Consider the following 15,632-nt stretch of genomic DNA (forward strand, 5'->3'; position numbering starts at 1 on the left):
ATGCTTTATTCACTACTTATTCACTACTACTGTCGTTTTTGTTGTTAAATTGCCAATTTGTTTTTTTGTTTGTATAGAGTTTCAACAGATGTTTTTTATTTGTTTGTTTGTATAGAATTTCAATAGATGTTTTTTATTAATTAGCAGAGAATTTGGAACAAATTGGGGATTTTTGCCAACAGCTTTACAATTAGCAAAGAGTTTTACGTTCTTTCTGTAAATTGGCATAGAGTATTACGTTTTTTCTGTAAGTAGGAAAAAATTTAGCTACTGTTTTGTTTAATTTGATAATAAAAAAAAATTATGGCGGTCTACTTTTAGGCTAACTTGTACAATTAAATAACTTTAATTCGCGTATTTTCCAAAACACTAGAGGATATGATAGAAGAGCAGAAGCGACCAAGTGAATGAAAAAGGATCGGAAGCAATCAGAAAACCATTAAAAAGAATAACAATTTCTTTTATATATATTTTTATAGATATTAATAAAGCTATTTTAAATATATAATAAGGCTATTAACGCCATGCTTTGTTCACAATAATTCTTTTTACTAGGTATGAACTAGTAACATGCTTGTGACTTATTATTAACCTTACTTTAGCTCTAATTTTAATTTCTTTCTAGCCTTAAATAAAAAAAGATGCAAGGCTTTCAATGATATCATAAAAGGTAGCCAGATTGCTTGCTAAAAGCCCATACATATCAGTACGATAGTTTGAGCCAAAGACCACCAAAGTACTCGTGAATTAGTACTTTCACTGATATGACGGAATCTCTCCTCCCGATAGCGTTGACAGTTTTGTTATTTGTTCGACTTGGTCAAGCAATTGGCGAATACGTAATTGTAACTCGTTAAGTTTTTCCCTTTGCGCCACACTGGCATAATCGATAGCATGCTCACCAACTTGCATATCTAAATGAACACGCAACTGGGCGCCACTAAACCATGCTGTACTATTCGAATACATGCAAATTACATTCTCGCCGGGGGTATGAGACGTAAAAGAAATACCCTCCGAGCTGTAGACTCGCGATAATATTATTTTGTCATCGCTGTCCCTAACTTGAACATACAGAGGTTGCCACTTTCAGATGTATCGGCAGACTAATGCTTAAGATGAACTGCACCAGGGAACCCTAATATAGGTGAATTAGAGTTGGGTCTTTAAAGGAATTTTCGTCATTTTATACAGAGTTTAGTTTAGTAGAGTTTATTTTACTTTGATTGAGTTTTCAGTCGGCAAAGGATTTACCTCTAGGCGGCGGCCTCATCTTTTTCGCTTTTCTTACGTCTTCTTGGTCGTCTCACTGTTACGCGAACAGGAAACATCCATTAAGTAATTGGTCTTCAACCTACGGGTCGTAATTATTGGAACATTCTGATGATATTTAGTACGAAGGGGTGTTAAAACCACGGGCAACTAGGGCTGACGGGTAAAAATAGCAATAGGAAAATAGCTAAATCGATTCATCCATACCAGATGATCAGCGATAAGTACGCTTATGAAGTCTTATATCGGAATTGGCTGCTGAAAGGCTACAGCCTAAGACTTGCATTTCTTTTCAATGTATTGCAACACTTCAATTATTCACTCTACAAAAATCGCTTATGTTCAAGCTTTTTTTTGGTTTCTTTTTTTTTTTGAAATTTTATGAAAGTGACGAGTTTCTGTTTTTAAAAGAATTTTTACTAGGAATCTATTAATGCTTTGTATGTTAAGGTAGGTTTTTATAAAAATTAAAAAAAAAACTAATGTGACAAACATGTATTAATCTTTTTAAAATTTGTATATGATTCTAATCTATTAAATAATTATATTACTGTACTAAGTGACTGTTCGTTTTAATTTTACTTTCAATTGCAACGCATTCATTTTTATATAAATTATATATCAAATTGAGAGCATAGCTCTTCAAAAATGATGCAAGACTTTCTAAACTCTTTAACTGAGTCATGGCAACTCTACAGAGAAAATAACACTTAAAAAGGCTGACTGTTAAAAACTTTTCGCTATTATCTTACTTCGAATTTCTTATGCTCTTTACGTTTTCCGTCATATCCAAGAGTATATTGTCTTCCGCTGGTGCAGGATAAATTTCGAGATATTTATAGCATGGCCCAGTACTTTCAAAGGCAAGAGTTCCTTATCGACTAGGAAAAAAGAAAAATCCTGGGTATAATTACCTTTTCAGTAGAATGTATCTCTGTGTTATCACCCATAATCTATTAGCCTATTGCCTTTTGGAACGACTAACCTTTTGGACATTCTAAAATCAGCTTCAGAACCAAATATCAAATCTATATATTACTTTTTTAATACTAATAAGCTCATCATCTCATGTACATTTAATTAAATTAGAGCCGATAGCCTGTGTTGCTTGGGCTCAATGTCTTTTCTTTAGTCTAAGAATTTATTTCATTAGTCTAAAATTATAATAATAATAATAATATTTACACGACCATCCCTTTCCTGCAAACCCCAAACCGATAAAAAGATGACTTAAAGAACCTGGCCAATAATGGCGCTGATTATGAATTGCTACTAGTTTTAATTTTTACTAGTTTTTTCAATTTTTCCACCTTTCAACCACAATGCAATTTTATAATAAATTAGAATTTAGAATAAATTGATAAGAACCCACGTAAAAATCATGATTTTCGGTATAATTTGGATTTTTTACATTACTGGTTGTCCACTTCATTTTAAATGAAAATAATCAGTGACCTGAGATTAACTTTTGTTTTTGAGATATGGAATGAGCGCAGACATATGTGGCTTATATATCCACAGAAAGTATATCAAATTGTTCACAACATAAATGTGGTACAACAATAAAAAGATAAACATATTTTGCTGATGTCGTGCTGCCAAGTTCGCATTTCTCCAAAACCCAAAGCAATTCCTCTAGAAACAGCTGATGAAAAAAATAAACAAAAAGAAAAAATCTCACGGATTTCCACACCACCTTAGAGGTACCGTGTGCGTGTGTTGCCAATTATTTCGAATGGCTGTCTCCCCAGTAGGCCTACACCATTATAGACTTAATTAGAAATTACAATAGTATTTACAATAACATTTACAAAATAATTAAAAAGTAGCTTGCTGCGCGGCTGTTGTTAACATCTTCATCTGCAAAAGAAAAATAATGTAGTTACAAAATTTTATATATTAAGTTGATTGCGAATTTACCATTTGGCGTACGGCAGTCTTATATTGTACTGAAGCAGTAGTGCGGACATATGCCTTGGTGGCTTATGGGAGATTGGCGACGGTGCGTCGTCTTTTGTTTATCTGCAAAGAAAAATTAGAATATAATTAGTGACGAATCAACATTTTTATGCTAAATTTGAATTGCTTGTGTGAAGACACGTTCTTGTCAATGGACTCTCTGCAGTTTTTCGTTTTTAGCAGCATAGTCAGTAACGCATGACCCATCTGATTTAAAGAAATCGATACCACTGTATCTTGTAAGCGTTTCCCTATATTTGTCTCGAGCATATACTTGCGCATCACAGCATAAAAAATTTTATATGCAGCGTCGAATGCATCGTTTACTGCTGGTTTTGGGAATGCCGGCTTGATGTGTTTGTTGGTTAGGATGATGGTGTCTATGGGGTTTTTCATCATCTTCTCACCCATCACCTCTTTGCAGAAGTCGCGCTCCTCCTCCGTCATGTCGTCTAGGCAGTGACTGCAATTTAGCTGGTCACGAATATATTGACCTAATCCAGAGGCCGTGTACAATCTGAGAAATCTTATTTCGTGGTATTTAAGTTCATTTTTTTGGGTTTACGCTTAAAATAAGGTTGAAAGCCGTCGCCTAGCTTTTCATGCCGAAGACAAGCATTGTTTTGTACGGGTAGGTTTCCTTCTGCTTGTCGTCGGCGTATTGGCATCCTATTAGCGTATCAGTCCTCCGCGAAAACACTGCCAGATTGTTTGTGAAAACTTCGTCGAAAGTTATTTGCACTTTGTTAAAATAGCGAAATTCCGGATCGAAAGTATATAAAATGTGAAAAAACTCGGTATTTCCAAAAATGTTATATTAACTGGTTAAAAACATGATGCTTTATTGTGTATTTTCTCTTTCAATTGCGTTAATTAAAATTTCTGCGAGGGATATTTGCATATTTTTAGTTAATAATGTGGGGTTTGTAATTTGGAAAAATTATTTTTACATCTGTTGCGGAGAAATACCTCAACGGCTTCTCCAATCGTCCTTACCTTCGACATTTATATTCCTCACCTGAATAAAAATCCTAATATCTTTAGAGGTTATAATTGAATTTTCTTTTATTAATTAAGTTATGACACCAACTAAAACACGTAATTTGAAAAAAAAAGAAAGGGGTTTACTTGCCCACAAAGAACCTAGCCTAGCAACTAAGAATGAATATTTAAATGCCTATATTTGACTAAAATTATCGATCGTTCGGACGGAACCGACTGTCTTCAAAGATCGCAGACTTTGTTAGAAAGCTGCCTTTGTAAAGTCCAACGTGTTGTGAGGCCAGAGCTTCTGAGCCCTGCCGCAGTGGACGTGGGCTTATCCCGGCTGGTTCCGGCGCCCGTTCCGCGCAAAAGATCTTATTAGCGAGACTGCGGTCCTTAGAACTGTGTACTCCTTGGAAACGTCTGATCCACAGTTCTCGTCTTCCACAGGCATTCCTAAATATGGATCTCCTACATGAGACGACTAGTTTTCTTAGGACTACCTTTGTAATCTCTGCTGGGCTTCTTCTTTTTGAGGACAGCTTCCTAGGCAGACTTCGTTTACGTTCGAACAGAGTGCGCTTCTAGCTAAATATCCCCCGCGCAGTTGTGCAAATACGGAAATGCGTTCATGTTTTCAGAAACTATAAAACAAAACAATTCCGAGTTTGTACATTTGAGGTCTCGGTAAGCTTGGCATGACACCGCCCCAGGCCTAATGTGTTACTGGTTCAACAGTGAGACCTCTGTGGACATATGCCAGCACGAGATAGAGGAACACAAGAGCGAGAGTAAGATCTAACACCTCTTTCCTTAATACGTTCCTAAATGTGGGTTCGTCGGGAGAAGGTTGTATTATATCGAATAAGCAAGACGGCTGTGGACAGCATGCCATAAGCATATCTATTTCTAGAATTCCAAATTTTAGCCATAAAGATGTACAGAAACAGGTATTTTCTCAAAAAAATCTGATAAAAATTTTTAACAGAATGAGGCTTCATTTTCGTTTTCGGCTTAAGAACACCCTAGTAAATCTAATAAAATTGTGTCTAATTATGAATATAAAAAAAATTTTAAGACGCCAGCTGACGGAAATTATCAATTATCAATAATGCTATGTTTATTTTTTGATACCAATTTCTGCAAAATATATACAATTATTTCGCAGGATGGGGAAAAAGAAACAATGTGGAAACAAATAAATGATACAATAACGTTACGCCGCCATCTTATAAATTCGAAGCCACAACTATTCCTCACATTTAAGTATTGAAACAAATAGTTTAAGGGACAACTAAAGCAATGTACGTGGCTTTTTGTTATATCGTTCATCTTTATATCATCCAATTTAGCTCAGAAAGAATTGCGGGGTACATTTAAGCACGCGCCAATCGCCAAGAGAATCTAATCGTGTGTGGAAATGTTTTGGCAATTATCGCTAAATGCGTTCCCTCAACTACATCAAATCCAGCGACAATAATATTGATGTCGCTTAGACCAAATTGCACAGACCTCCTTTTTAGAGCTGGGTTTGGAGCTGCGAAAGGAAAATATAAACTGCCGTTCGAAAATAAATTAATCATTCAAAAATTTAAAATAATTAAAAGAAAATAGAGTGTGTCTAAAATTACATTTACAAAAGGTGAAGAAAAGGAGAAAAAAAAATTAAGTAAAGGCAAGTACAACAACATCACACCTAATAACAATTCTGCATAACTCTCTATTTATTTCATTTGCGTGCGTCTTATTGTTCGCTATATGTAGTTTGTTTATACAAAATAAATAAACGCCGAATTGGCTCTCATTCCTTACAGATCAAATTTCGAATGCTATCTAATCCAGCAGATGTGCCCTTAGAGACACTTAATGCCCTGTTAAACTTACCGAGGGTAATCTTCCTTAAATTAATGGAGCCACACAGCTCATCAAACGAAAAACAATGTTTGATATGGCCATAAAGACCAGAAAGGTTAAAGTTCATTAAATAGCTTAGTGAGCATTGAATCATGTGCAAGGCTGTCTCCTCTGAATATACTAACTACTTGCCATAGATCACTAGCATAGACATATCACTGTTGACATTATTACAGAAGGTTTTCCATCCTCTTCACTTCTCCAATCTAAGGTTACGATGTCGTTAAAGTATTCGATACGTCACTGCCATTCTTCGCTAATTTTAGCTGTAATTTTGGCAAAACAAAATTTTTGTTTTCGATGAATTCAACTTCGAAAACATTCGAATTCCAGTTAAATTTCTTCAAAACAACAATGTATTGATGGATTGAAACAAAATATTTCTTTAGACTATAATAGCGTTACAATACCTTTCTTCGCAAAAAAAAGTTTTAAGCAAGTTGTACGAATTGAAGAGACTACGATGTATGTATCCATAGCGATCAAGAAGTACATGGCAATTGCCTGCCAGCAGTTATCATGTCCAACTTAACAGAAAACAAAGGTTCAACTCTGTTAAATGTCAATTAAATTATTACTGTTAAAATTAATATAAAATTATTGAATTAGTTTTAGTAATAAATAATTTAGTATTAAATTATTATTATTAATATTATTATTAAATAAGTATCTATAAAATTATTGAATTAAATTTAGTAATTTATAAAAATTACTTTTTATTTTTACAATGAAAATGTAATGTTTTTTTTAAACTATATAAATAAAGAAGTATAAATGGAAACTTAACAGAAAACAGAGGATCAACTCTGGTTAAATGCAAAGCCGTCGGCAAAACAAAGGTTTAACTCTGTTAAATAGCAATTCAACAGACATAACGCTTTTTGTTTTTGTTCCTTTTCATTAGTTTTGCTAAGTTACAAGTACGTTATAGCGTTTTTTTTACTAAATTTTTACGATCTTAGAAGTGGCAACGCATTTGCAATAGAACAAATTAGGTTTCTTATATTGGAAAACGGCGTTTGTAGATTTATTTATTTATTTATTCTACTTATACTAGAAACTCAACTAAACAAATAATAGTCGAGTTCAATTGGCTCTTAATGCAAAACTTATATTAATTAATAATAAAATTTAGTATAAGTACAATAAAACAAATAAGAAGAAAAAAAAAAAAAAGAAAAAAAGCATGTAAACTATCAGCATAGGGACACACTTACAACCGGTACAGGACCAAATTGCAAATGAACCCCTAAACCATCGCAAACATGCATAAGCCTGGCAACCGATAATAAATTGATAATTCATTTTCGAATCGTAACGATTTTTTAAGGTTAAAAGCTAGTTTAAGTACGACATAGGTAAATCGCGCATATTAAGCAAAGTTGCTTTAATAGACTTTAGAGAGTCTGTTAATGAGAATAAGTGATAGATGTCATTAAGGTTCTTGTAAACTACTCTGAGCGGATTATACAGCTCATAATTATATTTACACTGACTAAGGTTAACCAAGATAAAGTGCCTAGAGAAGCGGTTAGGGATATTAAAGCTTATTTCACCAAGTAATAACGGCGAGTCAATAGCACCATTTATTACTTTGATTACAAAGGAAACGCCAAGAACAAACCTACGTTTCTCAACAGACTGTAAGGACAGCAGAAGCAACCTAATTTCATACGGAGGAAGAGAGGCAATCGGATCCCAACCCAAATTTCTAAGGGCAAACAGCAAGAATTGCTTTTGAACAGATTCAATTGAATCTACGTAGCACCTATATGAAGGAGACCACGCAACTGAGGCATACTCGAGTATGGATCTGACCAAACAAATGTACAGCGTTTTCGTAATGTAGGGATCATCAAGCTCTTTGGACCACCTTTTTATAAAACCAAGCGCGGACCTAGCTTTGCTAATCGAGAGCTCAATATGCAAATTGAAACGTAACCTATGGTCAAATAGAACGCCTAAATCTATGAACGATTCAACGTCCTCCAACTTGCGGGAATCAATGAAATACTGAGTAATGAATGACCTCCTTCTTGAGAAAGAAAGCTTCTTACATTTACTCAGATTTAGTTTCAGCAGATTCAAAGAGCACCATGCAACAAAATTATCCAAATCACCTTGAAGCTGATGTGATTGCGATTCAACAGAGAAGGAATTAAACAGTTTCACATCATCAGCATACATTATGATCTGTCTGGAATTAACCACCGATGGGAGATCGTTAATGTATAAACTAAATAAAATGGGACCTAAGTGACTTCCTTGAGGTACGCCAGACGTAACGGGGAATTCATCCGAGCTAATGGAGTTAAACAAAACTCTGAAAGATCTATTGTGCAGATAAGAGCTTATCCATTTCACTAAGTAGGGTGGGAAACCAGAGGCTTGGAGTTTAAAGATAAGTAGTCTATGGTTAACCATATCAAATGCTTTGCTTAAATCAGTGTAAATAACATCTGTGCGAGAGCCACTAGAAAAAGCCTTGAAAGCCTGCAGTAATAATGATGGTTGAGGGAGTTAAATCTATGCCTCGCCACCGAGTAAGCGACATAGTCGAGCGCAGAGCCACTTTTCGAATATTTTTTGAATAGCGAGTTTTTTCTTCTTGTAATATTTAATTGTCTTATTAAACCACGGAGGACACCTGCTTCGAGGTCGACAATGCTTGATCGGAACAGACGCAGCAATAGCTAGATTTAAAGTATTGTAGAACGATGACAACAAGCTTTCAATACTACCGGTTGACAAATCATGGGTCAAATGTGAAAGACGATGTTTTAGTAATACAATATTGATTTTATGAAAATCATAATAATTATTTAAAAAAATTTGATTTGGCCCATTAAGGCAATTCAACAAACCATCATTCATATGATGAAAGGAAATGCATATTGATAGATGATAAGGATCCTTAGGTAAACTAAAAGGTGGACAACGATTTACGTAAATCTCGGGAAAATTGGCAAAGCAGAGATCAAGCAGTCTACCATTTCAATTAGGGGTACGATTATATTGACCCAAATTATGATCAAACAATTCACTAAAGAACACAACAGCCCTATCAGACGTTGAAGTAGGAATCAAAAAGCCAGAATTATCACTGTTACACCAAGTGACTTGAGGCAAGTTGAAGTCACCCAATGCAACGACCAAATCGGCGGGTATACACCGCTTGGCCACTTCACAGATGAGGGCAGCGTGATTCTTGTAAATGGAGATATCGGAATTTGGGGGAATATAGGAGCAGGTTATAAATAGCTGTTTATTAGGCATTATCGCACGAATAGCGATAAATTCAACGTCAGGAGAAGTGGGAAATTCTATTGAATTGGACGGGACTGACGCAGATATGGCAATTAATAAACCACCACCAATGCGATTCACTCGATCATTTCTAAACACTTGGAAAGAATTATGAAAAAGTTCCGACGAATGAAGATCGGGTTTTAGCCAAGTTTCAGTGAAGGCCAAACGGAAAAACTCCGTGCTCACTGAATTTAGAAGAGCGGAACGAATTTTCGAATTCAGGCCCCTAACATTTTGATAAATGAGAGATAGTGGTCCTGAAGAAACAATTAGTTTTTTGAAGGCGACAAGACTATTGCCTTGGTATTACGGGGACGATCACGAGGCATAAGTTCCTTAATTAAGGATCCTACTGGCCACAGTGATTTGTTTAACAACATATCACTGTTTTCAGTCGGAACTAATATTTTAAAAGAAGAGATTGCCCTAGCTTGAGAAGGGGCCATTTTGAAGATGCTAACACGCTTTAAGTTGACTGATGGGACTTTCGTCGCCAGATAACCTTTTATGTTATCCACCGAAGTTTCAGGTGCCAGTCTTGACACAAATATTGCTTTTCTGGGCGGAACTGCCGTCAAGCAAATGTCATTATTTGGAACAGGAGGGGGTTCACGGTAGGAGAGTTTCGAGTTGGGGAGAATATAGATGGGGTTATCGCCCTTGTACCTGCAGCTTGTGAGACTTGCCCAGTCACACGCGAACAGCCAGGAGGAGAGGATGGTTTATTTTTCTCTTCATTACTTTTAGGCGATGGCGCTTGATTAGAGTGAGTGGCGGCTCTGGGCGGAGATACCCTTGCCACTTCAGCGTAGCTTAAAACAGAAGGACTTGCCGGTTTGTTTGTAACTGTTTTGCTACCAACCGACTCAGCAATATCGGAAACATTACTGTTCATTTTAGAGTTAGAGGGAGAGGTAACTTGTACCAACGAATCAGATTTGGAGAAAGCCAGAGGTGACGTCCCGCACGCTACGCTACGAGTAGAAGATGAGTATCCAATAAAACGACACTCATCAAACCTAGACTTAATGAGCTCAAAGTTTTCCCACAAGGAGCCGAGATTTCTACTCAATTCCGAGAAACCATAACGGGTCTCCGTGAAAAGTTTATAAAAATCAATGTCCCGCTGCCTACAGTCAGGACATGACCATCTTAAGCCTTTAGACGGATCAGCGACTGAGTCAGCAGCACGACCGAGAATACCGGCACACTTTGCATGACCAAAGCGCTCGCAGAGCCAACAAGAAACGAATCTATCAGAATCTGGGCCAGATTTCTCCCGACAAGGTGTATATAAACACTCCATGTCCAGTCAAAAGGACAGTTGTGGATTATGAAGAACGGACACAAAAATCACTAAAAACAAATCCTAAACATAAAAATTTATCAACCAAATTTGTGCAAAACTTCTCTGTTACGTTGACACTGTAACGACAGATCAAAAGCAACACAAACTCCAAACAGCGAAAAAATAACAGAGAAAAAAGAGAGAAAACAAAAAAAAAAAAAAGAGATTTATATCAGAGCTCAAAATTTTTGTTTGCAAAATTCAAATGAATCAAGGCGTAAAGGAAAAATATTTCTTTTACTTTGAATTCACTCACTTTCTTCTCAAAGTATATTATAAATTCACACACTATAAGGCAGAATAGCCACGAAATTCAACAAAAAATTAAAATATTAATTACCGAAACAAAATATAGACGAGAAAAAGGATTGTCACTATCTATCGGACGCAGGCGTTACATGAAATAATAAAAATATCTTTGAACGATAAAAAGACAACTAAGGAGAACATTGTCAAGTCTGTCATCACTACACAAATTTCATGGCTTTATATTTGCCTTGCGAGAAATTATATAGAAGACAATTAGGAATTTGAAAGGTTTACAATTTGACAGATTACTGCCAAAGGAGAAACTTGTAGCTTTTCTCACCATTTCTTCAATTCTTCCAGCTTAGCGCCTCTTATTTGTCTGTTAATAGTTTAATCATATATTTCAATAAAATTCAAATAAATTTCGTTTCTTACAATACAACATTAGTGTAAGATAAATATAAATTAGACAAATAATTTCTATTTATTTATTATTATTATTATTTTAATTTTAGACTAATGAAATGAATTCTTAGACGAAAAAAAAGACTTTGAGCACTAGCAACACAGGCTATCGGCTCTAATTTAAATAAATGGATATTAGATAGTGAACTTAGTAGTATTAAAAAAGTAATATATTGAATTGATATTCTGTTCTGAAGCTGATTGTAGAATGTTCAAAGGGTTAATCGTTCCAAATGCAATACTTCTAGCCGAGGAAAAGTTGAGGCAATCGCAGAGAATGTGCTTTATAGTAAGAGTTTGTCCACAACAGCAGATTGGGGGAGAAGACTTCTTCAGGATCCATTGGTGAGTTGCAATTGTATGACCAAAACGAATTCTCGAAAATGTTTGGATCTTGGTTTTCTCAACGTTTGTTGGATATAAAGGTGGAGTTAATTGAGGGTTAATGCAAGAGTAGTGTTGATGATGGTATTGTAAATTTCCTTCTGCAATTTTCTCTTTAACTTTTCTTCCAATGTATCTTTGAAGATCCAACTTTTCCATGACATCATCCATAATTAGAGGAGCAAAAGCAGCATACTTTGCCGCTCGATCAGCCTGCTCATTTCCCAGTAAACCGATGTGACTTGGTACCCATAACATTTTAATTTTTCCGTCGGGTGTAGTAATTATATTCCTTAATTTGTTGATGGTGCTCCATCTCGAAGTCGAAGGATTCCGAACAGCTTGTAATACAGACAAACTGTCGGTAACAATAGCGGTTTTGAGTTTGTTTTTATGGGCAAGGTTGACAGCGTGAAGGATAGCTCTGGCTTCCGTTGTGAAAGTTGAAGTACTTTCGTGAAATATGTGGTTGAGAAGAACTCGTCCTGTAGCATCTACCACCGCACAAGCAGGAGGCAGACCGACTAAATTTAAAATAAGTCGTTTGCTTTAAAGGAACCTTTGCAGGTTGATGATAGCTGCAAAGTGTTCTGTTTAAAGCAGAACTGTTTTGTAGAGCTCTACAAAATAGAGAAAAATAGAGAAAAAAAAAACACTTTCAAAAAATAATTTAAAAAATTAACAAAAAAGTCTTTTTTTTAAATTTAGCTCAATAGATATATATTTTTATATGTAGGATAGTACTATTAATTAAACTGTCAATATATGTAGTTTTTTTAAAATATAGTTCGCAGTGTATGCTTCCGCTATATATCTATGTATCTATCTTAAAAATTTTTTCAGGGATTATGTTCACCAAGTACAACTATGAGCTGCATGATGTGCTTAGCAGACCTCTCCGCGAGTATCCGGACCTGCGACGTCCTTGGCGGGCTTCACCCAAAAGATTCTACAAAGAACTGGCGCGCGGGCTTAGCGTGGAGTTAAACTGTACAGTAACCGTTCCGCGGGTTATAAGAACGTTACAAACAGTTAGAGATGCTTTCAAAAAACTTGAAGCAGGGTCGGCCCATACCGCTCTTACCTCGTATGTATGGTACGCTGAAGAGCTGAGATGTAAGCAGGCAGCTAAAACCATGAGGAGCCTTTTAGCACGTGAAAAGGCTGCTAAAGAAGATACCCGGCGAAAGAAAAATTTTGTGGATTCGAAGAGGGCGAGAAGGTTCTAAATACATCCATCATATTGGGACTGAGGCGTATGATACGCGAACTGGAATATGAAACTGTTTCTAAAGCATATTCAACTGCGACATCGTCAGGATCGACGAGGGGGCGACCTACTCCACACGAGATGATAATGATGCCAAAATCAATCAATATACAAATTTGCACAAATTTCTGAAGGACTGCGAGAGAATAGCTACTAAGGACTGCGTGGTCCATAATGAGAACTACGTCTGCACAGGCTGCAAGGCGCCGGCAGTCAAATCAGTCAAAATCCGCTCTACTGACCGAAGAAGACAACGTTGCACAGGTCCATAATGGGAACTACGACGAAACGTCTACGTCTGCCCAGGTTGCAAGGCGCCGGCAGTCAAATCAGTCAAAATCCGCTTGACTGACCGAAGAAGACAACATTGCACAGGTCCATAATGAGAACTACGACGGACCGTCTACGTCTGCCCTGGCTGCAAGGCGCCGGCAGTCAAATCGTTCAAAATTATTCATCAAAATTCATATCACGGTGATCACAAGAAACAAAGTCGGACTATTAGTAAAAATGCTAAGTGAAGCTGGTATTGCTACGTGCGAGCATATTCAACTATATGAAATTTGAAAGGACGAAGGATGAAGACAAAATAAAATGGTTAACTCGATCGTTCATAAGAATCCTACATGTAACGGGGTTCATCATATTCATTTTAGAATTAATACACTTTTAGAATTCATGTGGGGAATGTGCAGAATAGTTGTCAACGTTCTGTTTAGTTGATCTTATTAATAATAAGCAAAAAACATCAAAAAAGTGAAAAGATAACTTATAACTTTGTGTAAATCTGGCTAATTTTTAACAAATTTTTACCGTTGTATGTGTTAAAGTTTATAAGTAACGAGCGAAAAATGAAACTGTTATTTTTAAAAACAGAGGGGTTCTCGTTTTACGTTGTATTGCGGATGTGTCCTTTGATCGATTTATCCCCATTTTCAATATTTGCTCGCAGGCATTCAAGGTCAGTTTCAAAGGCGAATAAGGTTTAACATTTACATAAAGAAATATAAAAAAAGGAAATATTAACCTGTAAATATTTGATAAGTATATGACCACATCAATCATGTCGCAACACAACTCGTAGCTTTGTATGTCAACCGGTGAGCAATATGTGGCTATGTAAATTTTTGAAACTACGTCAAACAAAAAAGCCTTTTCGATACCAGAGTTCTACCAATTATAAATAGAAAATTAATAATTATTTTACGATTTGTTTTCCCTCATTTACCGATATAAATATATTAAGCAGATTTTCCAAAGTTGATAACTGGGGTATTAGTTTCTGGACTACTTTTGAGAAGGCCTCGAATATAGAATGATCATAAATGGAAGTTAAATGGATACTTAAATGTATTCGCGTCAAGCCGACCTCAGCTAAATCATCTGAGGCACGTTGATATATATCTCTCTGCGATTCCATTTTCGTGTCATCGCTAACGCCATCAACCTAAAAAATAGAAGATAAGAATGTCTTTAAAAACAGTGGTTTTAAATTTATATATATATATTTATATACATTTCCATGCATATATACGTTTAGGAGAATAGAGTTTTCTACTCACTTTATGTATAAACACTTCGAACTTTATGTGAGTATTAACTTTGTAAGCTTTGTTCACAATATTCTTGAACTTAGTCAACGCCTCATTATAATTAGCCTTCGTATCTATTACAAATGCTAACGAACCGCAATTGCCAAATATCATATCTGAATCGTTAAAAGGACGGGGCGGTAGAGGTTTTATTGTCGAAGCTGCAGTTAAAGTGTATCCTCATAGTAGTTCTGATATTCTCTACAAACTCGCAAAGAAATGATTTACTGACGATTTTTCCAAAATTGCGGTAGCTGGTGTGTCAAATAGACGTGACGCTCGCACAAATATTGTTTCTAGGTGAAGGCTTAGTTTTAACGAAAATATTTATGTGTGCGGAAAGTTATGCAAAAAGCAACCTATGTACTTAAGCTTACAGCAATGCATTTTATACCTCAAATATGTACAAGATAGTAATGGTAATCCTTCCCCGATGGAAAAAATGTATTAATGAAAAAAATGTATTATTTATCTTCGTACTTGTTTATGATCTGAAAAGAGGTCTAAAACGAAATACTATTTTTATTTATTTTTTTTTGGTTTGTTTGGAAATGGACTGGATCAGTTACATTAAAATTAGATCCATAATCTTCATTAGGGCCATTGATGATAATTTTGGGCTTAGGTATAGACTGATGTAACAGGATGAAATCCAAACGTACCTAGCTATTGCGTACATTAGACACTTCCTCCTTGTACTTCAATTTACCCAAGTTAACGGTAAAAAAGACGTATTCATGATGAGCAGTAAGACCACATTAAATATCTGAAAAGTGTGGAAAATTTCATTTTAATTTTTTCTTGTTTATTTGGTTGAGTAAAATAAACTTCGCAAAATTTTAGTACCAAAGCGCAGTTTAGAATTTAATATAATTTCATTGAAACT

General features: G+C 35.6%; 1 protein-coding gene and 1 pseudogene across 1 annotated transcript; both read right to left on the reverse strand.

Moving 5' to 3' along the window:
* Window positions 1-686: 686 nt before the first annotated feature.
* Window positions 687-2,222, reverse strand: LOC119640327 (annotated as a pseudogene).
* Window positions 2,223-6,341: 4,119 nt separating this feature from the next.
* On the reverse strand, window positions 6,342-14,860 carry LOC119640328 (ras-related GTP-binding protein D-like). The gene is made up of 3 exons (XM_038038265.1): window positions 14,717-14,860; window positions 14,383-14,601; window positions 6,342-6,395 (listed from the first exon to the last, which is right to left on the reverse strand). Exons 1-3 carry the CDS (start codon window positions 14,858-14,860, stop codon window positions 6,342-6,344), a joined length of 417 nt encoding a protein of 138 aa, XP_037894193.1.
* Between the last annotated feature and the right edge of the window lie 772 nt (window positions 14,861-15,632).

This window comes from Glossina fuscipes, unplaced genomic scaffold, assembly GCF_014805625.2.
Source record: "Glossina fuscipes isolate IAEA_lab_2018 unplaced genomic scaffold, Yale_Gfus_2 119, whole genome shotgun sequence".
NCBI lineage: Eukaryota > Metazoa > Arthropoda > Insecta > Diptera > Glossinidae > Glossina > Glossina fuscipes.